At 42.6% G+C, this 25,980-nt stretch overlaps 2 protein-coding genes across 2 annotated transcripts; both read right to left on the bottom strand.

Moving 5' to 3' along the window:
* Positions 1–3,977: 3,977 nt before the first annotated feature.
* LOC142840439 (melanoma-associated antigen B4-like) lies at positions 3,978–4,994 on the bottom strand. The gene has a single exon (XM_075956962.1). It carries the CDS (start codon positions 4,992–4,994, stop codon positions 3,978–3,980), a length of 1,017 nt encoding a protein of 338 aa, XP_075813077.1.
* A 9,933-nt stretch (positions 4,995–14,927) lies between these two features.
* Positions 14,928–15,944, bottom strand: LOC142840438 (melanoma-associated antigen B4-like). Its single transcript, XM_075956960.1, has one exon. It carries the CDS (start codon positions 15,942–15,944, stop codon positions 14,928–14,930), a length of 1,017 nt encoding a protein of 338 aa, XP_075813075.1.
* Between the last annotated feature and the right edge of the window lie 10,036 nt (positions 15,945–25,980).

Here is a 25,980-nt window from a genome sequence, read left to right as displayed (position 1 = left end):
GCACAAGTTCCCCAACTGTCTGGACTGCAGTCTCTACATTTACACTTGGTTTCTCCGGCCCTGTTCTCCTCAAGTGACAGAGGTTGTGTAATGAATGGAGAGAACCTGAAACTCTGACTGCCATGTATATAAGATATTCCCCTTCTGCTGTCTCATGGCTGCCATTTTCAATCAGTATTTTTATGTCCTTGTTCTAGACATAAAGAAGATATGACAAGAGACTTTTGACACCTTTACTCTACAGTTTCATGCTGGGATAATGAAAAACAGATAGACTTTTCTGTCCCTGTGATACTAAATGTTATTGTCCTTTCAGGCCCTGCCCAGGTATCCCTGACTTGCCTCCTGGTGAAACTCTACTTCTTCCCTCTTTGAGTGTATGTTAAATGTTAAGGATGCTTGACTGTCTTCATACACATGTGTAGAGGATAGACTTGAACTTGATGCCTTAATAAGTACTTCCTAGCTTCTTTGTTGAGACAGAGTATCCCACTATGTTATCTCTCACTAGCTTGGTTAGTCAGGATGGCCAGCTAAGCCAAAGGCTATGTGTCAATGGAGATTTCTCTCCTGCCCACCAGTTCTCGAACAGACACTCAAAGACTTACAGTAATTATAAAACTTGGCCCTGTGGCCCAGGCTTATTACAAACTAGTTCTTACTTAGAAATGAACCCATTTCTACTGTTGGATATTTTAACAAAAGTCTTTTGGTTCATTACCTAACTTCTTGCCTGCTGGTGCCCTCCTGACTCCACCTTCCTTTTCTCTTTATGTTTGCTTGTATTTCCTCCTGGCACTACTCTGTCTGGATATTGGCCAGTCAGCCCATTTACTAAAAAAAAGGTAATAAAACATATTCATAACTTACAGAAGGGCATCCCACAGCTATGAAGCACTGAGCTTCAAGATCCTATCGCAGCAGCTGGTTTTTAAGATGAGTGCCTATGGGTTGAATTCAGGTGCTCATTCTTGGGCCACATGAAATGTGCCAACTAAGTCATCTCAATAGCCATGGTCCCATCCTTATGGTAAGGAATGTCCTCTGCATGAGCCTTGTGTCTAGCGAACACCCACTAGACATAAGGAAGGAAAGATATTTTTTGGTTGAATACCAGAAATAAATTTGTGAAAAGTTCAAGGCTTTACAATAGGTTGTTCATGACAGGAAAGAAAGGAAAGTTCTCCATTAAAAGAGTCGGCATTCCTAATAGATCCAATTGAGGTGCCATGAGATGCATGCCTAGAACCGAACCTTGAACTGTGCAGTTCACCTAAGGTGGAAACTGACTGAGATCTCTTCCTGACACAACCTTGTGTGTCTCAGATGGAGAAAATAGAGAGGATTTGGTGTGTCACTCACCAATATGAGATACATGTTCACACTCTCTTTTTTACCAACCCCTGACATAATCTGGCAAGCTGTTCTTTTTCTTTTCATATTAAGTGTCTTTACATATCTCCATTCTTATTTTTGCTTATAAGGGATTCGTATACAAATTTTTGGTCATTTATGTTATTCATTTTTTTCCTTGGAAGAAAATTCTGTCAGAACACTCTCTCTCTCTCTCTCTCTCTCTCTCTCTCTCTCTCTCTCTCTCTCTCCCTCTCTCTCTTTCTTGCTAGCTCTCTCTCGTTAATTTATTGAAAATATTCTTCTCTCATACAATACATCCTGACTACAGTTTTCCCTCCCTTCACTCCTCCCAGCTGTCTCCTCCAATCTCCCCCAGATCCCGTCCCTCTGTTTCCTCTTCAGAAAAGAGACGGATTCCAAGGGATGACAGCCAAATAGGACAAAACAGGATATAATAACATCAAGCAAACAGTCATTACATATATGCAAAGGACCTCGCACATATCTATACAGATTCTGTGCTTGCTACTCCAGTCTCTGTTGGCCCATATGAGCCCTGCTTAGCTGATTTGCTGGATCATGTTATCTTGTTGTCCTCCATCCTCTTTGAATGCTATGATCTTTCCTCCAATCCCCGGAGTTCCCCAGTATCTCAGCCAGGGAGGGAGCCATGGAAGGTCTGATAATGGTGACCAGGGCCAAGGGGATGGAAATGTGTGTTCCTCTGGGTCTCTACTCTGCACTAGACTTACAAATCTACCTGTTCCCATATTTACATGGAAGTAATTGAAAGAATTTAGATTAAGTATGAGATTTAGAGACAAAACTTCTGCATTCCTCTTATGTTTAAACACAATGTGACTCTTATATCAGTTTTAAATATTATTAAATGTGTCTTAATTGGTTGCGCTGCCTCCAGCTCTAGGAGATCTATGTCCTTTTCTGGCCTCTTCAAGCACCTACACACACAAGGCATACACCTATACCCACACAAATCCCAAGGGAAATTAGAGCCCCATGTACTGTGGGACAAAGTTCTTCTACCCACTAAAGATTTGTTACTTGTACTGGTTTAACAAAACGCTGATTGGCCAGTAGCCAGGCGGGAAGTATAAACAGAGTGAGCAAACAAGAAGAATTCTGGGAAGAAAAAAGTCCCAATATACAGTTCCACCCAGATGGGAAGAAGCATGATGAAATACTGCATTGCAAAAGGTACCAAGCCATGTGGCTTAACATAGATAAGAATTATGGGTTATTTTAAGGTATAAGAGCTAATTAGAAATAAGACTGAGCTAATGGGGCCAAACAGTTTATAACTGATTTAAGTTTCTGTATTTTGTTGGGACTGAGCAGCTATGGGAACTGGTAAGAGAGAAACTACTGTCTATGATAGGTAGCCTTAAGCATGCAGGGCTAGGGGCAAGATGCAGGTCTGTAGGACCCACAGGAAACTCCAGGAGGAACAAGAGAAAGCCTGTGTGTGCCTGAGGGGTGGCATAAAAGATGTGATTGGCAGGAGAAGGAGCTAAGCCAACTCAGATGGGACCTGAAATCCTTTTGCTTCCTCTAAATTCCTAGAGCTGGAATTTTAATCCAAGCTCTGTCCTGGCATGGGGGATACAACTCTCAGGCAAATGTCTTGTTTGTGAATTCATGCCCCCAAAAGTTGGGCACCAAATAAAGCATGTATAATTAAAGCTCAGAGGGAGACATTAGGGTTCAACTAGACCACCCAAAAGGAAAGTAGTCATCCACTGGCTGTTACCGTCACCTCAGTCTGAAATGGCAATCCTGCCTCTGGGAATCTCAGAATGAGACTGTAACTGGGAGCTGTCTCCACCTTCTATAATCCTCTCTAGTTCTGGGATGGAACGTTTTCCCTAAAAGATTCTATAGAAATTCTGTATGCCAGGCCGTGAACAAGAAGGAAAAGCAAGACCTTCATCCCTGAAGATAACTAGTAATGGATATAGAAAAAATATTTTGTTGAAGAAGATATCACCCATTTATTGTTTCTTTTGGAAGTAGGGATCTTATTCCATTCTGTCCAATAATGAAAGTTTCTTAGAGAAAATATCATTGCATATTCCAGACCTCCTGATTCTATTATCAAACATGCCCAGTACACAAGGTAAGAAATTTACAAGAGTAGGTATTCAGTGCGTGTTGCATTAAAGCATGAACCTTTAAAACAAGAGAACTGCTTCTCACCTAATTTCTCAAAGAAATTTTAATATCAGAAACAAAAGTCAGTATATACCTGATATCAATGCCAATAAAACAAGGCCTAAAAGAAAATCTTCAATGAAATGACTTACACTTTTGAATATTTTTCTTTCATATATCACAACATTTTCTTAATCTAATTCTATAGTATCTTATGAACATCATCAAATCCTTAAAACATTTCAATTTGTAAACTGTATTTTAAAAGAATCCAAAAAATTTGAGCTCCCAACTTGGTAAACAGCACTGAAGGAACTGAATACAGAATTTATCTGAGTACATTTAACCCCAAGTTAAAACTATGCTAAAAGTTTCCCAAAAGGTTATCAACAGCTTATTTGCAAAAAGATGAACAGACCTTTTCAATCATAAAACAGAGGCTACCTTATACCTCACTTGTGAGTAGGATGACTTAACTTGGTCTTAGTATGTCCCTTGGCCTTGCCTTTAGTGCCAGACTTGGCTGCAGCTGCAGCTTGGGCTTTCTCTTCCTCTTCAATCAAAGCCTGCTCATAACGAGATGAGTAATCCTCAGTCGTGGTTTCAGTGATCTTGGCTAAAAATTCTATCACCTTTATCTTGTTGGTTTCAGCATAGGCTCTCGGGCCCCACAGGAACTCATAGGACGGAGGATCACTGTTAGGAACCTGACGGTATACCAGGTACTTTTCCTGTACCAGATCTTCAGTGATGAGCTTCCTGACATCTCCAAAGATGAGATGTGGGACCCCATCATAGACTCCTAATGCATTCAGGAAATACCAGACATCCTCCTCGGCAGCACAATACTTATTTAGGTAGATCACACTGAGGAGAGCAATCAGAATGCCCCTGGTAGGAACACCTAGCTCATTGCTCCTACTTCCATCATCCTCGCAATCTAACTTGCTCACAAGCTCATATGCTTGACCATGTGGCAGGATTTCTTTCAGCTCAAGGCCAAACACCACATCCAATCGATAGGAGGCTTTCTTGAGGATCTCAGGGAAGTGTTCCTTGAACCTTTTATGGATAACTTTGAGCATCTCTCCCCTCCTCATGGGCTGCTGCATTTTGTATTTGAGGAGCATGTACTCCATCAGCATTCCCGTCTTCCTTGTCATAAGATCCATCTGCATGCTTCTAGTGGAGAGTAGAGCCCTGGAAGAATGCTCATTTCCATCCCCTTGGCCCTGGTCACCATTATCAGACCTTCCATGGGTCATTCCCTGGCTAGCAGTGCTGCTGGGTGCTGAGCTTTCAGACTGCTGTGGGAAGTCAGCAGTAGAAGTGCTTGGCTTAGCATCTCCTGAAGCTTGATCAGAGCCAGCAGGTGACTCTGCTTTCTCTGCCTCCTTTGCTTGAGCATCCTTGAGCCCCTGGCGTCGTTTCTCACGAGCACGGGTCTTACTCTTCTGTCCCCTTGGCATGATGGCTGGCGTCAGGGACAGCAGGACAGAGTCTTGGTAGTAGAACAGGGAACTGAGATACCTAAATCAGGAAAATAGCGTGCTATGAGCACTTTGAGCATGTTGAGAACACTCAGGCTTTCAGCAATTCTATCCCCTCCTTGTTATACACAGTATAATGACATGAGTGTTCTAAGCACTCCCTGTATTCCTCACCTCTGGTCACCTTATATATACTGTGAGGTAAAGGATGGCTGCCTTTGTCTGGGGTTTGAACACTCTCAATTCTACTCACATCTAGTACTAGGCTGCTGTAATGTTTCACAGAATCCAGGAGTAAGGAAGCCCAAAGGAGACTTGAACTTGAATGACCACACCAATTCACATAACATGAATGGTGAAATCTCACAAGGCCATACCCCTAGATGAAGCACTGTAGAGATCGGCTGTTAAAAGAGGGAGATTCAGTCTTCTGTAGGCAAATCGCTCAGTCCTAAAACCATATACATGTAAGCAACACTAAATGGACATATTAGGCTGTATTTACGTCTTTATATAATAAGTGTATGTTTTTATATTATTTATTACTTACACTATAGATATTTTTAAGTAAAACAATATATAAAATATATGTATTTATATATTGTCACATATGTAACAATAATAATTATAAATTGGGCTGTGGATTTGAGCCGACATGGAGAGGAATGATCACAAATGGAGAGAGAAGACAGGAAAAGTTTTAATACAGTACACACAAATTAAATAAAAAGTCAAAAGCAAAAAGAATAAAAGTATTGCAGAGTGGCAGGCAAGAAAACTTCGGGAGTTCAAAGTCATCCTGGTCTACATTGTGAATTCTGGGAAAACCAGAGGTATATACAAATAAACTGACTTTAAAAAAATAAGAGAAAGACAAAAAAGCATGATAAGCACTGGGAGAATACACATACACAAGATATGATGTAGATGTGGAAAATAACTATGCTAACCTTTGCCCTCTTGTGCTGACAATGCCCTGGGAACAGAGCCTGTGGCTAGTTATGACAGGTGTACATGTACAAGTCACACTATAGAGCCTGACTTGCACTGGCCCCATTATTTTAGAAGAGATTCCCTCACCTCCACATATCTTCACTGATGTTAGGTACTGGAGACCAAGGCTAAAGTGGGCCCATAGGAGACCAAGTCTGTCCCTTCTCAGAGAACAGGCTCAGAGGAGCACAGAGGGCTGTCACACTTCCAGCTCCTAATTCAGGACATTTTAAATATCCCTGTGCTATGTGTTAGTTTTCAGTTTTCCTTCAGCCAGAATTTAGTATCCTGCTCAGACATTTGAAGCTGACCCTTTTCTTTGTCTGCACCCATTTGCTGAAGTTATGAGAACTGCTGTAAAGTTCCTGACATGCACACCTAGTATCATACTCTTCCCCGCTTCCCTCAACCACTGCTGTATTTCCTCTCTTCCTTTTCTGGTGATCCTGGTCAATTTCTCATTATCCTCTTACTTCTCCTAACAGTACAGGAAAGTATTGGCAGGACACTTAACACTTCCACATTATTTATTTATATTTAATAACATCTGCTTTTGCCGTATTTGTCACGTTACCTATGCTTTCAGGAATTCTAAGCAAACACTGTACACCAGCTGTGCTGTCTGTCTATCCTTCCATTTTTGATGTTTTCCTTTTTTAAAAAGACAGGTTTCTCTGTGTAATATCACTAGTACTCCTGGAACCTGAAACATGCTTTACAGATCCAGGTTGGCTTTGAACTCACAAAGATCTGCCTGCCTCTGACTTCTAAATGCTGGGATTTGTGCCATCACTGCTGTGCTCCATTTCTGGTTCTTAAGAGTAGTTTGGGTCAATATAAAAGGGACCTGGATCTCTGTGAGTTCGACGTCATCCTGCTCTACAAGAGCTAGTTCCAGCTGGAAAAGCTAGAACTGCTAACCAGAGAAACTTTGTCTAGAAAGATCCTAAAAAAGAAAAGGCTTCCAGATAGCTGGGAGGTGGCTGTGCACCTTTTGGTCCATCCCAGCTGTCTGGAGGCAGAGGCACATGGATCTCTGTGTGTTCCAGTCTTGTGTGGACAACAGAGTCAGTTCCAGAGGTGGCTTCAAAGCTACAGAAAAAACCTATCTCAAAAAACGAAAGAAAAAAAGCATCTAGTTATCTTTGGTATAGTGTTCCTTATGATTGCCATACACTAGGCATGACTGCACAGGTTAGGATTCCTCTGACTCCCAGGGGATGTGCTTACTCACCCAAGTTAGGCTTCCCCCTTAGTATCAAGGGATGGGCATGCCTAGCATAGTTAGGAGTTCCTCTGACTCCCACGGGATGGGAGTGGCTACCAGGGACAGACTTTCCTCTGAATCCCGCGGGATGGGAGTGGCTACTAGAGGTAGAATTTTCTCTGATACCCTCTGGATGGGAGTGGCTACCAGAGGTAGGATTTCTTCTGACTCCCACAGGATGGGAGTGGCTACCAAGGGTAGGATTTCTTCCCGACTCCCACAGGATGAGAGTGGTTACCCTCCATAGGATTTCTTCTGACTCCCACAGGATGAGAGTGGCTACTGGAGTTAGCTTTTCTCTGATTCCACAGGTTGGGATTGGGTACCAGAATTAGACTTTTTTCTGCCTCCACTGGATGGGAGTGGTTACCAGACTTAGGCTTTTCTCTCACTCCAGGAGATGGGAGTGCCTACCAGACAAAGGGCTTCTTTGGCTCCACAGGATGGTAGGTGACTACCAAAGTTAGGCTTTCCTCTGACTCGATGGTATGGAAGTTCTACCAGACATATGCCCTATTCTGACTCCCACAGGATGGGAGAGGCTAACAGATTTAGCCTTTTCCCTGATTCCCATTGGGTGGGAGTGGCTATCAGAGATGGACTTTTCTCTGATACCCTCTGGATGGCGGAGGGGGGGGCACTACCAGAGTTATGCTTTCCTGTGACTCTCACAGGATGGGCTTATCTACCAGAGTTTGGTTTTTCTCTGACTACCATGGGATGGGAATGGCTACCACAGTTAGACTGTTCTCTGACTCCCGCGGGATGGGAGTGCCTAACCAAAGCCTTTGGACATCTTCTGAACATGGCACTTCCTCACAACACCCCAAGATGGGCGTGGCTATCTGAAACCTCAATGTGTCTCTTTCTTTTGGCTACTGGAGACCTCCTACCAGCCCATGTTGGGCATGACCAGTCCCGTGCCTTTTGCGTGGTTTTCCAAGATATGTGTTTTTAAGCGCTACCTCTAGCATTTAAAATTAGTAGAGAGCCAGGCAGTGATGTTGCAAGCCGTTAATTCCAGCACTCAGGAGGCAGGGGCAGGCAGATCTCCGTGAGTTTGAGAACAGCCTGGTCTACAAGATCTCGTTCCAGAATTAGCCTCCAAAGCTATAGAGAAACACTGGCTCTAAGGGCAAAAAAGAAAAAGTACAGACTCGCAGGAGTTGGTTCTTCATTCCACTGAACATTACCTACTGATTTTGCGGGTGATGAAGTCAGATAGACTTCCTTTGCTTCTGTACTCCGCCACGGGGCACTTAAGAGTCCAGGGCCAAAACAGCTCATGGTGGACTAGAATTCAGTTCAAGGTTTTTGCCTTACCATTTAGAAGTCAAAGGCTGGCTTCAGTTGTGATCTAAGAAGCCACCATTTTCAGAATCAGAGTTACCTTCTGAGAGCGGGAGGGGGGGGGGCGTTTCCTCTCAGAAACATACAGAGCTACAAGACACCTCATATTTTCCCAGGGTAAGCCTGAGTGAGAGCTAGCACAGCTTCTGTGATTATTCCAGACATAATTCCCCTTGGTACACATTCAGGGTCCTTACCTTCACTGCAGACCTCTCTGAGAAGTCGCCAGCAGCAAGGCCTGAGCAGCAGAAGCGGCTTACATAGCTCCTCCCCTCCTCACAGGAAGTGAGGTAAACCATATCCGGCCAGGGGCGGGTTCTGAAAAGTGACAGCAGGGAGGGGTTACTATGGAACCAGACTGCTGTGGAGGAAATTTAGAGGAGGGTCTGGTTTCCTTACTGTACTTCCTAAGACACTAAGCCTTCCCACTGCCTACACCTTTCTTGGGCTATTTCGTGGAGACCTTAAAACCTGAACCTCGGAAGCCCCACTTAACTCATGCCCCATTCCCCTTGCCGGGCTTCCATCTCTGCCACACACTACCTGAACCCGCCTTCTCCTCTCCCCCATTTTACATGTCCTGCCCCTGGTTGCATGAAGTCTTCTTCTATTTAGAGCTCAATTGTCAGCTTTCAGCCACACCCTTCTGCTGTCTGGGAACTCCATCCCACCCTTACTTGGTTTACCAGTGTCATCTGTCTATGTGTTACTTTCATTGGTTAAATAAAGAAACTGTTTTGGCTTTTTGATAGGGCAGAATTTAGACAGGTGGAGTAGACTGAACAGAATGCTGGGAAAAGAGAGCAGAGTCAGGCAGTGGCCACGGCTCTCCTCTTCGAGATGGAATTATGCCGGTAAGCCACAGTCAAGTGATGATACGCATTAATGGTCATGGGTTAATCTAATATGTGAGAGTTAGCCAATAAGAGGCTAGAACTAACAGACCAGGTAGCAATTTAATTAATACAGATCCTGTGTGATTATTTAAGGCATAAGCTAGCCGGGTGGACAGAACGACAAGCAGCCTGCCGCTCCCATTACAACAGAGAGGCTGCCCAACGTGGTAACTAACTCCACTTAAAAACCTGAGAGGGCTTAAAAGGAAAAGAGAGTTTAACACAGCTTTTTGCTGTTTGTGGGTGGCTTGCCACAAAGAAATTTTCCAGACTCAGCAGCAGGAAAATCTGGCCGTTTTTGTTTTGTTTTGTTTTGTTTTTTCCGAGACAGGGTTTTTCCATAGCTTTTGATTCCTGTCCTGGAACCAGCTTTTGTAGACCAGGCTGGCCTCGAACTCACAGAGACCCACCTGCCTCTGCCTCCCAAGTGCTGGGATTAAAGGCGTGTGCCACCACCGCCAAGCTAAAACTGGCTGTTTAAAAATGCCAGCTTTCTTCCCTGTCCTGGGATTGCGATCTTTGTTTGACTCCAGTGTGAGACAGAGCTTTTGAATGGGGGTTGTGATTAAAGCAATATGGCTTGCTTGATGGCAATGTGGACTGAAATGTGCCTGGAAATAAGTGCAGTTCAGGGGCACCAAATTGTTCTGAGGGCACTGCTCTGGCTCCACTATGCTTAACTGTGCTGATCTCAGGCAGGATCTATAGTAATTACCATAATAACAGCGCAGTTAAGGTTTAGACTGGGCAGCAAATAGGTGGTACCATATTACCCCTATGTGGCACGAGCTAAAGTTTTTAAGAAGTGCTCAGCATATTAAGAAGAGCTCCTTGGCAGTAAAGAATTACAGATTCACATTAGGAGAGATTCAGACATAAAAGACCTCTAAATGCGTCACAGTGTATCTGGGTTTTAATCTAAATATGTAAGGTGACTTGAGAAGTAGTTGCTAGAACTGTTTGAAATCTCTTTCACGGAGGGAAAATGAACCCTCTGACTGGTTCTCTTCTTTTCCCCAAAATGGAATACCTGGAAAAACCCCATTAGCCTTATAGACCAATTTTGTATATACCTTTTTAGAATTTTTATATCTGCCAGACCTGTTACATGAGGCAGCAGGAATGACGTTTTATGAAGATATTCTCCAGAAAAGCAGTGTGCTAATACACATATCGAGTAGCAGACCATGAATGGATCTAGGTAATGTCTATTTTGATATTAGTGACACTCAGACATTCAAAGTGTTTTGTGTTCGGAAAAGCAGAAGCAAAGGAAAATAGAACTGAGGTCTAGAAGGATTGGTCCTTCAAATGGCAGACAGGGAAACTACCCAACAATGCTTGAAGATGGGTTTCAGCATAAATCCTCAGGAACGCTGTGGTGGGGACACAGACCTAGATTCACTTGGCTATCTTTCATAGTTTGAAGTATCCTCCTAAGCTTTGACTCAGGCCAAAGAGATTTGGTTCTTTAAGGCAGAAAATAAATTTAGGACTGGTTTGAATTGTAAAGACACTGTAATATATGTAAGAGAGGTAAAAGGAGAAAAAAGTTGCTCAAGGGAAACAGTAAAACACAAGAGACATAAAGAAACAAGAAAAGAGAAAGAGATGAGCAAGGAGGTATTTCAGAATTTATCCTTAGTATATCAAATTGATAAGATTTAATTAATCTATTAATTTTAGCATTATCATTTAACACATATATTTTCTGTGTGTTAAAGAATTCACTTTTAGAATAAATTAAACATTTTATTAGTTAATTTGTGAACAGATATTTCACACTTTAATTAAAGCAGGGTGTTCTTTGTAATTTATTTTTTACTCCTTTGCCTAGGCCTTTCCAAAGTGTGCACTTTATAGATAGTTATCTTTATATCTTTCGTCCCCACAAATACTTGCATGTTAATAATTGTAACAATTAAAACTATCCTAGATTCTGATGGGAATTTATTTTCAAACATCCAAACACTTCCCCATTTTTGGACATTTGGTTCATATACACATGCATGTATGTATACATGTATGTATGAACATATGCATGCATATTTTGCTTCTGTCCAGAAAAGTTACCTGTACATAACAGCTAAGGAATGTTTTGGGGGTCAGTTTTGTGTGCTGCTTGTTGACTTAACTTTGTCAGATCTTATGTTGCAGTCTCCTTTTCCCACTGGGATTTGGGATTTTCCTATCTGCTTACCTAAACATGAGGGGCCCTAAGACACTGATGACTAATTCTTCAAATATGCGTTCCTGGGCAAGCCAATAATGTTCCTTCTGACCGAGTAATGGGGTATGTTTGTTTGGATTCTCTGTGCAGCCATTGTACAGTGTGTCATGATTTACCTCTGTTCTTTTGGATGGGAGAGAGGGAACAAGCATCTCTTCTCTTTATTGCTTTAATCATCAGATGCTCTTAAAATTCCTAAGCTAAAGACTTGGCATGGTCACAGGAACGATTTAAAATAAACTGGAAATGGACATGGGGTAGGTCTGCAGCTGGACTGGAATACTATGGCTTCAGATTACCTCACACTATGAAGTATTGTCTGCTCTGTCAGCTAGCAACAGTGTCCCCCACATGCACAAGTTCCCCAACTGTCTGGACTGCAGTCTCTACATTTACACTTGGTTTCTCCAGCCCTGTTCTCCTCAAGTGACAGAGGTTGTGTAATGAATGGAGAGAACCTGAAACTCTGACTGCCATGTATATAAGATATTCCCCTTCTGCTGTCTCATGGCTGCCATTTTCAATCAGTATTTTTATGTCCTTGTTCTAGACATAAAGAAGATATGACAAGAGACTTTTGACAACTCTGCTCTACAGTTTCATGCTGGGATAATGAAAAACAGATAGACTTTTCTGACCCTGTGATACTAAATGTTTTTGTCCTTTCAGGCTGTTCAATTGAGCCCATCCCTTTCAATCCAAGAAGATCCTACCACTAAAAAACCTTCTACTACACAGAAGAATAAGCTCAATCTGGCAGTTCTCATGGTGTCTCTGAGATTGAGAGATGAGGTTTCTTTTCTTGTTGTTGTTGTTGTTTTTTTAGATGACCTTCCATGTGTGTTTACCTTTAGGTCCAGAATGTGCCTTTTCTGAGCATTTCTGTCTTGCATGATGCTCACTCAGTTTATTATCTTGTGTTTATCAGATATCACCACTCCTTTCTTACCTGACCTGAGAAAGTTGCTCCTGGGTGTAGCAGCATTTCATTTGTATTTTAATAAATTAAGGTGCCTGAAGTTCAGAGAGAAAAACAGTCACACTGGCCAGTCTTACAGACCAGGCCACAGTAACACTTTAATCCCACTCTTGCTGCCATAGGAACTGTGTGGTGCATGACTTTAATCCCAGTGGTGCACACCTTCCATCCCAGAACTAGAGAGGATTCTAGAATGTGGAGACAGCTCCCAGTTACAGTCTCATTCTGAGATTCCTAGGGGCAAGATTGCCATTTCAGACTGAGGTGAAGGTAAGAGTCATTACTGCTTTCCTTTTGGGTGTTCAAGTTCAACCCTAATTTCTCCCTCTGAGCTTTAATTATACATATTTTATTTGGTGCCCAACTTTGGAGGCATGAATTGACGTACAAGACATTTGCCAGAGTGTTGTAGCCACCATGCCAGGACAGAGCTTGGATTGGAATTCCAGCTCTAGGAATTCTGAGGAAGCTCTAGAATTTTCAGGTCCCATCTGAGTTGGCTTAGCCTCCGCTCCTGCTAATCACATCTTTTATGCCACCCCTCAGGCACACACAGGTGTTCCCCTATTCCTCCTGGTTTCCTGTGGGTCCTACAGACCTGCATCTTGCCCTTAGCCCTGCATGCTTAAGGCTACCTTTCAAAGACAGAAGTTTCTCTCTTACCGGGTCCCATAGCTGCTCAGTCCCAACACAACACAGAGGCGTATATCAGTTATAAACTGTTTGGCCTCATTAGCTCAGTCTTATTGTTAACTAACTCTCGTGACTTAAATGAACCCATAATTCTTATCTCTGTTCAGCCATGTGACTTGGAACTTTTTCCAATGCAGCATCTCATCTTACTTCCTCTCTGTCTGGGTAGCAACTGCAGATGGGGCCTTTTCTCTTCCCAGAATTCTTCTTGTTTGCTGACCCAGACTATACTTCCAGCCTGGCTACAGGCCAATCAGCATTTTATTAAAATAGTGCTAGTAACAAATCTTTAGTGGGTAAAGAGCATTACCTCACAGCACCTGGGGCTCTGATATCTCTTGGAATTTGTTTGGGTATAGGTGCATGCCTTGTGTTTGTAGGTGCTTGAAGAGGCCAGAAAAGGGCATAGATCTCTTAGAGCTGGAGGCGGTGTGAGCAACTAAGACTCAATAAATAATATTTAAATGAAAACTGATATGAGTCATACTGTCCTTAAAAATAAGAGAAATGGAGAAGTGTTGTCTCCAAATCCCATTCTTAATCTAAATTCTTTCACGTACTAGCCATGTAAATATGGGAACCGGTAGATTTGTAAGTCTTGCTATCCATTGAGAAGTGACTTTGACTAGTTCTTTTTCGTATAATGGGGATACATGTGTACGGTACAAAGAATCTGTGCTTAAATAGCTCTTATACTGACTTATCAGAAAGTGTCATTTATTAATGTAAGCATTTTAATCTAATTCATTATTATCCTTATATCTCTTAAGATTTTGCCCAAAATTTTCTAAAGAAAGTTCAGTATACCAGGAAAAAGAAGAACTTCTTCCCTGAAGATAACTAGTAATGAATATAGAAAAATCTTTTTTAGTTGAAGAAGACATCACCCCTTTTATTGTTTCTTTAGGAAATGGAGATCTTACTCCATTCTGTCCAACAAGAGCTTCTTAGAGAAAATATCATTGCATATCCCAGACCTCCTGCTTCTTTTAGCAAACATTTCCAATACACAGGATGACAACTTTGCAAGAGTAGATATTCAGTGCATGTTTGGTTAAATCATGAACCTTTAAAACAAGAGATCTGCTTCTCTGCTAATTTCTCACACATATTTTAATATCAGAAACAAAGGTCAGTTTACATCCCTGACATCACTGCCATGAAAACAAGGACTAAGAGAAAATATTCACTGAAAAGCTTAACACTTTTGAATATTTTTCTTTGATATTTCACACACCATTTTCTTAATCTAATTCCATAGTATCTTATGAACATCATCAAATCCTTAGAACATTTCAAATTGTAAACTCTATTTCAAATCAATCCAAAAAATTTGAGCTCCCAACTTGCTAAACAGCAGTGAAGGAACTGGATACAAAACGTATCTGTGTACATTTAACCCCAAGTAAAATTTTGCTAAAAGTCCTCCAAAAGGTTATCAACAGCATATTTGCAAAAAGATGAACAGACCTTTTCAATTATAAAACAGACGCTACCTTATACCTCACTTGTGAGTAGGACAACTTAACTTGGTCTTAGTACGTCCCTTGGCCTTGCCTTTAGTGCCAGACTTGGCTGCAGCTGCAGCTTTCGCTTCCTCTTCCTCTTCAATCAAATCCTGCTCAGAACGATATAAGCAAACCCCAGGCAAGGCTTCACTTATCTTTGCTAAAAAGTCCATCACCTTTATCTGGCATGTTTCAGCATAGGCTCTCCGGCCCCACAGGAACTGATAGGAGGGAGGATCACTGTTAGGAACCTGACGGTATTCTAGGTATTCTTCCCGCACAAGCTGCTCAGTGATGAGCTTCCTGATATCCCCAAAGAAGACGTGTGTGATCGCATCATAGACTCCTAATGCATTCAGGAAATACCAGACATCCTTCTCGGCAGCACAATAGTTATTTAGGTAGATCACACTGAGGAGAGCAATCAGAATGCCCCTGGTAGGAACACCTAGCTCATTGATCCTACTTCCATCATCCTCGAAATCTAGCTTGTTCACAAGCTCATATGCTTGACCATGTGGCAGGACTTCTTTCAGCTCAAGGCCAAACACCACATCCAATCGATAGGAGGCTTTCTTGAGGATCTCAGGGAAGTGTTCCTTGAACCTTTTGTTGATAACACTGAGCATCTCTCCCCTCCTCATGGGCTGCTGCACTTGGTATTTGTAGAGAATGTACTCCATCAGCATTCCAGTCTTCCTTGTCATAAGATCCATCTGCATGCTTCTAGTGCAGAGTAGAGCCCCGGAGGGACGCTCATTTCCATCCCCTTGGCCCTGGTCACCATTATCAGACCTTCCATGGGTCACTCCCTGGCTGGCAGTGCTGCTGGGTGCTGAGCTTTCAGACTGCTGTGGGAAGTCAGCAGTAGAAGTGCTTGGCTTAGCATCTCCTGAAGCTTGATCAGAGCCAGCAGGTGACTCTGCTTTCTCTGCCTCCTTTGCTTGAGCATCCTTGAGCCCCTGGCGTCGTTTCTCACGAGCACGCGCCTTACTCTTCTGTCCCCTTGGCATGGTGTCTGGCGTCAGGGGCAGCAGGACAGAGTCTTGGTAGTAGAATAGGGAACTGAGATACCTGAATCAGGAAAATAACATACTATGAGCACTTTGAGCATGTTGAGAACACTCAGGCTTTCAGCAATTCTATCCCCTCCTTGTCTCACAAATTATAATGACATGAGTGTTCTAAGCACTCCCTGTATTCCTCACCTCTGGTCACCTTATATATACTGTGAGGTAAAGGATGGCTGCCTTTCTCTGGTGTTTGAACACTCTCAATTCTACTCACATCTAGTACTAGGCTGCTGTAATGTTTCACAGAATCCAGGAGTAAGGAAGCCCAAAGGAGACTTGAACTTGAATGACAACACCAATTCACATAACATGAATGGTGAAGTCTCACAAGGCCATACCCCTAGATGAAGCACTGTAGACATCGGCTGTTAAAAGAGGGAGATTCAGTCTTCTGTAGGCAAATCGCTCAGTCCTAAAACCATATGCATATAAGCAACACTAAATGGAAATATTAGGCTGTATTTACATCTCTATATAATAAGTGCACGTGTTTATATTATTTATTACTTAGACTATTGATATTATTGTGAAATAAAACAATATATAAAATATATCTATGTATTTATATATTGTCACATATGTAACAAAATTAATTATAAAATGGACCGTGGATTAAAGACAACAAGGAGAGGAATGGTTGGGGATTTAGAGAGAAGACGGGAACTGATATAAATATAGTGCACACAAATTAAATAAAAAGTCAATGCAACTTATGCACGACGCAGCCCCCCAAGACCCCCCACCCCCAACCCTGCCCTGGGGTATGCTAGGACCAGTGCTCAAAAACAGTTTTAAGCTCCTACACTAAGGCTACCTACTCAGAGCGGTGAGTGCCTGCCTACCGGGCAGGCCTCAAGGTCCTCTGTAAGGGAGCCTGTGCACCTTCAGCTTGTGCTCCAGGGTCTCCTGTGCTCTCTTGGACCCCGCCCCGCCTGCCTGCCCATTCTTCCTTTTGTCCCTGGATCCTTGGGCTACCAGACGACCCTGTTTAGGTGCTGAGGAGTTCCATTTGGACCGGTGAGTGTGTGCTATCCAGGGGCGGATTGTCCTGGAAGAGCGCACAAACCCCCCTCCCCCAGCACCTTCTGCAGAGCTGTCTTTCTTATGCATGACCCAGGCCCCCAACCCCCCCCCCATCCCTGCCCTGCCATATGCCAGGACCAGTGCTCAAGAACAGTTTTAAGCTCCTACACTAAGGCTAACCACCCAGAGCGGTGAGTGCCTGCCTACCTGGCAGGCCTCAATGTCCCCTGTAAGGGAGCCCGGGCACCTTCAGCTGGTTGCCCAGAGTCTCCTGTAGTCTCCTGGACCCCGCCCTGCCTGCCCTGCCCGTTCTTCCTTTTGTCCCTGGATCATTGGGCTACCAGGCGGCCCTGTTTAGGTGCTGAGGAGTTCCATCTGGACAGGTAAGTGTGTGCTATCCAGGGGCAGATTGTCCTGGAAGAGAGCACAAACCCCCCTCCCCCAGCTCCTTCTGCAGGGCTGTCTTTCTTACACACGACCCCCCACCCCCCAAGCCTGTGTTTTCTGCAAGGTCCTTTGCTCATGAACAGTTTTCTGCTTCTACACTAAGGCTACCCACCCAGAGTGGTGAGTGCCTGCCTACCAGGTAGGCCTCAAGGACTCCCGAAAGGTTCAAGACTTGAAGAATGAAACGGAAATAATGAAGAAAACACAAACCGAGGGAAGGATGGAGATGGAAAATCTGGGTAAATGAACAGGAACTACAGAGACAAGTACTACCAACAGATTACAAGAGATAGAAGAAAGAATGTCAGACACTGAAGATACCATAGAGAAAATAAACACACTGATCAAAGAAAACAACAAAACCAACAAATTCTCATCCCAAAACATTCAGGAAATCTGGGACACAATAAAAAGACCAAACCTAAGAATAATTGGGATAGAAGAAGGAGAAGAAGTACAGCTCAATCGTCCAGAAAATATATTTAATAAAATTATAGAAGAAAAATTTCCCAACCTAAAGAAAGATATTCCTTTGAAGGTTCAAGAAGCATACAGAACACCGAATAGACTGGACAAAAAAAACCCATCTCCTTGCCATATAATAATCAAAACATAAAACATACAGAATAAAGAAAGAATATTAAGAGCTGCAAAGGAAAAAGGTCAAGATACTTATAAAGGTAAACCTATCAGACTTACACCTGACTTCTCTATGGAAACCATGAAAGCCAGAAGGTCCTCGATAGATGTACTGCAGACACTAAGAAAACATGGATACAAGCCTAGACTACTATACCTAGCCAAGCTTTCGTTCACCATAAATGGAGAAAACAAAATTTTCCAGGATAAAAACAAATTAAAACAATACGTAGTCACAAATCCAGCCTTAAAGAAAGTAATAGAAGGAAAATCACAAACCAAGGAGTCCAACAATGACCACAATAACTCAAACTTCTAGAGACCCTTCACCAGCACAACTCAAAGAATGGAAACACACAAACTCTTCTACTAAAAAAGTGACCAGAGTTAACAACCACTGGTCATTAATATCACTTAATGTCAATGGACTCAACTCACCTATAAAAAGGCACAGGCTAAGAGATTGGATACGAAAACAGGATCCAACATTCTGCTGTTTACAAGAAACACACCTCAACCACAAAGACAGGCACCTACTCAGAGTAAAGGGATGGGAAAAGGTTTATCAAGCAAATGGACCTAAGAAACAAGCAGGTGTGGCCATACTTATTTCTAACAAAGTTGACTTCAAACTTAAATCAATCAGAAAAGATGGAGAGGAACATTTTATACTCATAACAGGAACAATTCATCACGATGAAGTCTCAATCCTGAATATCTATGCCCCTAATATAAAAGCACCAATGTACTTAAAAGAAACATTACTAAAACTCAAGGCTACCATCAAACCGCACACACTAATAGTAGGAGACTTCAACACTCCTCTCTCACCAATGGACAGGTCAATCAGACAGAAACCTAACAGAGAAATAAGAGAATTAATGGAGGTAATGAATCAAATGGACTTAACAGACATCTATAGAACATTCCACCCAAATAGGAAAGAATATACCTTCTTCTCTGCAGCTAATGGAACCTTCTCGGAAATTGACCACATACTCGCTTACAAAGCAAACTTCCACAGTTACAAAAAAAATATTCGTAACCTCCTGTGTCTTATCAGATCACCATGGATTAAAGTTAGAATTCAACAACAATGCTACCCCCAGAAAGCCTACAAACTCATGGAAACTGAACAGTCAACTACTGAACCACACCTGCATCAAGGAAGAAATAAAGATAGAAATTAAAGTCTTCCTTGAATTCAATGAAAATAAAGAAACAACCTACTCAAAATTATGGGACACTATGAACGCAGTACTAAGAGGAAAGTTCATAGCATTAAGTGCCCACTTAAAGAAAACAGAGAAAGCTCACATTGGAGACGTAACAGCCCACCTGAAAGCTCTAGAAAAAAAAAAAAGAAGCAGACTCACCTAGGAGTAGAAGACTGGAAATAATCAAACTGAGGGCTGAAATCAACAAAATAGAAACACAGAAAACAATCCAAAGAATCAATGAAACAAAAAGCTGGTTCCTGGAGAAAATCAACAAGATTGACAAACCCCTATCCAAACTAATCAAACGGCAGAGATAGAATATGCAAATTAATAAGATCAGAAATGAAAAGGGGGACATAACCACAGACACCGAGGAAATTCAGAGAATCATTAGATCTTACTAAAAAAGCCTGTATGCCACAAAACTGGAAAATGTAAAAGAATGGACACGTTTTTAGATCAATACCATATACCAAAGTTAAACCAGGACCAGGTGAACAATCTAAATAGACCTGTTAGTCGCAAAGAATTAGAAGCTGTTATCAAAAACCTCCCTACCAAAAAAAAAAACGCCCAGGACCATGTGGTTTCAATGCAGAATTCTACCAGAACTTCCAAGAAGACCTAATACCTATACTCCTTAATGTATTTCACAATATAGAAACAGAAGAGGCATTGCCAAATTCCTTTTATGAAGCTACAGTTACTCTGATACCAAAACCACACAAAGACTCAACCAAGAAAGAGAATTACAGGCCAATCTCACTCATGAACATCGACGCAAAAATCCTCAACAGAATACTGGCAAACTGAATCCAAGAACACATTAGAAAAATTATCCATTATGATCAAGTAGGCTTCATCCCAGAGATGTAGGGCTGGTTCAACATACGAAAATCTATCAGTGTAATTCATCATTTAAATAAACTGAAAGAAAAAACCATATGATCATTCCATTAGATGCTGAAAAAGCATTTGACAAAATTCAACATCCCTTTATGATAAAAGTATTGGAGAGATTAGGGATACAAGGGTCATACCTAAATATAATAAAAGCTATTTACAGCAAACCGACAGCTAACATCAAACTAAAAGGAGAGAAACTCAAAGCCATCCAACTAAAATCAGGAACACGACAGGGCTGTCCACTCTCGCCATACCTCTTCAATATAGTGCATGCAGGTTTAGCAATAGCAATAAGACAACATAAGGGGATCAAGGGGATTCGAATTGGAAAGGAAGAGGTTAAATTTTCATTATTTGCAGATGATATGATAGTGTACATAAGTGATCCCAAAACTCCACCAAAGAACTTTTACAGCTGATAAACACCTTTAATAATGTGGCAGGATACAAGATCAACTCCAAAAAATCAGTCGCCCTCCTATACACAAAGGATATGGAAGCAGAGATGGAAATCAGAGAAGTATCACCTTTCACGATAACCACAAACAGCATAAAATATCTTGGCGTAACTCTGACCAAGGAAGTGAAAGATCTATTTGACAAGAACTTTAAGGCATTGAGGAAAGAAATTGAAGAGGATACCAGAAAATGGAAGGATCTCCCTTGCTCTTGGATTGGGAGGATCAACATAGTAAAAATGGCAATTCTACCAAAGGCAATTTATAAATTCAATGCAATCCCATCAAGGTCCCATCAAATTTCTTCACAGATCTTGAGAGGACAATAATCAACTTTATATGGAAAAATAAAAAACCCAGGATAGCCAAAACAATCTTATACAATAAAGGAACTTCTGGAGGAATTACCATCCCTGACTTCAAACTCTATTACAGATCTACAGTAATGAAAACAATGTGGTATTGGCATAAAAACAGAGAAGTCGACCAATGGAATCGTATAGAAGACCCGGATTTTAACACACAAACCTACAAACACCTCATTTTCAATAAAGGAGCTAAAAGTATACAATGGAAGAAAGAAAGCATCTTCAACAAATGGTGCTGGCACAACTGGATGTCAACCTGTAGAAGAATGAAAATAGACCCATATCTATCACCATGCACAAAACTCAAGTCCAAATGGTTCAAAGACCTAAATATCAATCTGAACACACTGAACCTGATAGAAGATAAAGTGGGAAGTACCCTACAACATATGGGCACAGGCGATCACTTCCTAGGTATAACCCTAGCAGCACAGACATTAAGGGCAACATTGAATACATGGGACCTACTTAAACTGAGAAGCTTCTGTAAAGCAAAGGACACTATCACTAAGACAAAACGGCAACCCACTGACTGGGAGAAGATATTCACCAACCCCGCAACAGACAAAGGTCTGATCTCCAAAATATATAAAGAACTCAAGAAACTAGACTTTAAAATGCAAATTAACCCAATTAAAAAATGGGGCACTGATCTGAACAGAGAATTCTCAACAGAAGAAGTTCAAATGCCCAAAAGACATTTAAGGTCATGCTCAACCTCCTTAGCGATCAGGGAAATGCAAATCAAAACAACTTTGAGATATCATCTTACACCTGTCAGAATGGCTAAAATCAAAAACACCAATGATAGCCTTTGCTGGAGAGGTTGTGGAGGAAGTGGTACCCGCATCAATTGCTGGTGGGAATGCAAACTTGTGCAACCACTTTGGAAAGCAGTGTGGTGGTTTCTCAGGAAATTCGGGATCAACCTACCCCTGGACCCAGCAATGCCACTCTTGGGAATATACCCAAGAGATGCCCGATCATATGACAAGGGCATTGGTTCACCTATGTTCATAGCAGCAATATTTGTAATAGCCAGAACCTGGAAACAACCTAGATGTCCTTCAATGGAAGAATGGATGAAGAAAGTGTGGAATATATATACTCATTAGAGCACTACTCAGCGGTAAAAAACAATGACTTCTCGAATTTTGCATGCAAATGAATGGAAATAGAAAACACTATCCTGAGTGAGGTAACCCAGACCCAAAAAGATGAACATGGGATGTACTCACTCATAATTGGTTTCTAGCCATAAATAAAGGTCATTGAGTCTATAATTAGATATCCTAAAGAAGCTAAATAAGAAGGTGAACCCAAAGAAAAACATATAGCTATCCTCCTGGTTATGGGAAGTAGACAAGATTGCTGGGCAAAAAAATGGGATCTTGGGAGTGGGGTGGGAGGGGGGTAAGGGGAGATGGGGAGAGAAAAGTGAGAAGGGGAGGATGGGGGGAATTTGGGGAAACGGGATTATTGGGATAAAGGAAGGTTGGATAGGGGAGCAGGGAAGCACATATCTTAAGGGAGCCATCTTAGGGTTGGCAAGAGACTTGGACGTAGAGGGGCTCCCAGGTGCCCAGGGCGATGTCCCCAGTTAGTTCCTGGGGCAGCTGAGGATAGGGAACCTGAAATGACCCTATCCTATAGCCATACTGATGAATATCTTGCATATCACCCTTGAACCTTCATCTGGCGATGGATGGAGATAGAGACAGAGACCCACACTGGAGCAATGGACTGAGCTCCCAATGTCCCAATGAGGAGCAGAAGGAGGGAGAACATGAGCAAGGAAGTCAGGACCACAAGGGGTGCACCCACCCACGGAGACAGTGGGGCTGATCTATTGGGAGCTCACCAAGGCCAGCTGGACTGGGACTGAAAAAGCATGGGATAAAACCGGACTCTCTGAATATGGCGGACAATGAGGGCTGATGAGAAGCCAAGGACAATGGCACGGGTTTTGATCCTACTGCATGTACTGGATTGGTGGGAGCCTAGCCAGTTTGGATGTTCACCTTCCTAGATATGGACAGAGGGGGGAGGACCTTGGACTTTCCACAGGGCAGGGAACCCTGACTGCTCTTCAGACTGGAGAGGGAGGGGTAGAGGAGGAGTGGGAGGAAGGGGGGAGGAGTGGGAGGAGGGGGAGGGAAATGGGAGGCTGGGAGGAGGCAGAATTTTTTTTCAATAAAAAAATAAAAAAGTCAATGCAAAAATAATCACAGTACACAGGAAGTACGGGTAGGAGGACTTCCATCATGTAAAACACATCCTGTTCTATTTTGAGTTCTGGAGAAACCAGAGGCATAGACAAAAAAAACTGACTTAAAAATGAGAAAGACAAAAAGCATGATGTTCAGTGGGAGAAAACACAAATACAAGATGTGATGTTTATGCTGAATCTCACAAGGCTAACCATTGCCTTCTTGTGCTGACAATGCCCTGGGAACAGAGCCAGTGGCTATAGTTACGGCAGGTGTACATGTCCTGGTCACACTATAGAGCCTGACTTGCAGTGGCCCCATTATTTTGGAAGTGATTCCCTCACCTCCATATATCTTCACTGATATTAGGTACTGGAGACCAAGGCTAAAGTGGGCCTACAGGAGACCAAGGCTGTCCCTTCTCAGAGAGCAGGCTCAGAGGAGCACAGAGGGCTGTCACACTTCCAGCTCCTAATTCAGGACATTTTAAATATCCCTGTGCTATGTGTTAGCTTTCAGTTTTCCTTCAGCCAGAATGTTAGTATCCTCCCCAGACATTTGAATCTGACCCTTTTTCTTTGTCCGCACTCATTTGGTGCAGTTATGGGAACTGCTGTAAATTTCCCGACATGCACACCTTGAAAACTGATCATATTCTCCCCAGCTTCCCTCAGCCACTGCTGTATTTCCTCTCTTCCTTTACTGCTCATCCTGGTAAATTTCTCATTATCTTCTTACTTCTCCCTAACAGTACAGGAGAGTATTGGCAGGAGACTTTAATTCTTTTATTTCTTTTATTTAATGATGTCTGCTTTTGCAGTCTTTGCCACTTTACCTAGGTCTTCAGGATTGCTATACAAACCCTATACATCAGCTGTGCTCTCTGTCTATCCTTCGATTTCTGATCCTTTTCCTTTTTTTTTTTTCGAAAAAATTTCCGCCTCCTCCCAACCTCCCATTTCCCTCCCCAACCTCCCACTCCTCTCCTCCTCCCTTTCCAGTCCTGAAGAACAGTCAGGGTTCCCTGCCCTGTGGGAAGTCCAAGGTCCTCCCCCCTCCATCCAGGTCTAGGAAGGTGAGCATCCAAACTGGCTTTCTCTGTGTAATAGTCCTAGTAGTACTGGAACCTGGAACATGCTTTGTAGAAACAGGTTGGCTTCAAACTCACAGATATCCCTCTGCATTTGCCTCCCAAATGCTGGAATTTGTTCCATCACTGCTGGGCTTCACTTCTGATTCTCAAGAGCAGTTTGGGAGAATATAAAAGTGAGGTGCATCTCAGTGAGTTCAAGGTCAGCGTGCTAGTTCCAGGACAGCTAGGACTGCTAAACAGAGAAAAGTTCTCTCGAAAAAAAAAAAAAAACAAAGAAAAAAAAAGCGTTCAGTTAGGTGGGTGGTGACTGAGCACCATTTGGTCCCTCCCAGCTGTTTGAAGGCAGAGGCAGGTGGGTCTCTGTGTGTTCCAGTTCCAGTTCCACCTGGATAACAGAGTTAGCTTCAGGAGAGGCTTCAAAGCTACAGAGAAATCCTATCTAAAAAAAAAAAAAACAAAACCGAAAAAAAATCCTCTAGTTATCTCTGGTATAGAGTTCCTTCTGACTGCCATACACTAGGCATGATTGCACAGGTTAGGATTCCTGTGACTCCCAGGGGATGTTAGGCTTCCCCCTGAGTACCAAGGGATGGGCATGCCTAGCATAGTTAGGAGTTCCTCTGACTCCCACGGGATGGGAGTGGCTAACCAAAGACTCTGGGTATCTTTTGCACGTGGCTCTTCCTCTGACCCGCCCCAGAAAGGCATGGCTATCTTAAACCTCAATATAGCTGTTTCTTTTGGCTCCCTGAGACCTCCTACCCGCCCATGTTGGACATGACCAACCCCATGCCTTTCGCGTGTTTTTCGGAGACATGGGTTTTAAGCGCTATCACAGCATTTAAGAATAAGTAGAGAGCCTAGAGGTGATTTCCCAAACGTTTAAGCCTAGCACTTGGGAGGCACGGGCAGGCAAATCTCTGTGAGTACGAGGCAAGCTTGGTCTCCGACAGCTGGTTCCAGGACAGCCTCCAAAGCTACAGAGAAACACTGCCTCTAAGTTAAAAAAAAAGAAAAAAGAAAAAGTACAGAGATAGCGGAGTTGGTTCTTCATTCCACTGAACACTAACTACCGATTTTCCTGGTGATGAGGACATATAGACTTCCTTTGCTTGTGTACTCTGCCATGGGGCATTTTACAGCCCAGGGCCAGGACAGCTTATTGTGGACATATATTCAGTTCAAGGTTCTTGCCTTACCATTTAAAAGTCAAAGGCTGTCTTTATGTGTTACCTACCAAGACACCATTTTCAGAATCAGAGTTATATTCTAAGAGCAGGGGGGGGGGGGAATGACCCCGTTTCCTCTCAGAAACATACAAAGCAACAAGACACCTCATATTTTCCCAGGGCAAGCCTGAGTGAGAGCTAACACAGCTCCTGTGATTATTTCAGACATAATTCCCCCTTGGTACACATTCAGGGTCCTTACCTTCACTGCAGACCTCTCTGAGAAGTCGTAGGCAGCAAGGCCTGAGCAGCAGGGCCTGAGCAGCAGAGGCAGCTTTCGTGCCAGGGGAACTAAGACCCAGCTCCTCCCCTCCTCACAGGAAGTGAGGTAAACCATATCCGGTCAGGGGCGGGCTCTGAAGAGTGACAGCAGGGATGGGTTA

This window comes from Microtus pennsylvanicus, chromosome X (assembly GCF_037038515.1).
Source record: "Microtus pennsylvanicus isolate mMicPen1 chromosome X, mMicPen1.hap1, whole genome shotgun sequence".
Taxonomy (NCBI): domain Eukaryota; kingdom Metazoa; phylum Chordata; class Mammalia; order Rodentia; family Cricetidae; genus Microtus; species Microtus pennsylvanicus.
The sequence above is the reverse complement of the archived record's forward strand: the minus strand, read 5'-3'. Positions and strand labels throughout refer to the sequence as shown.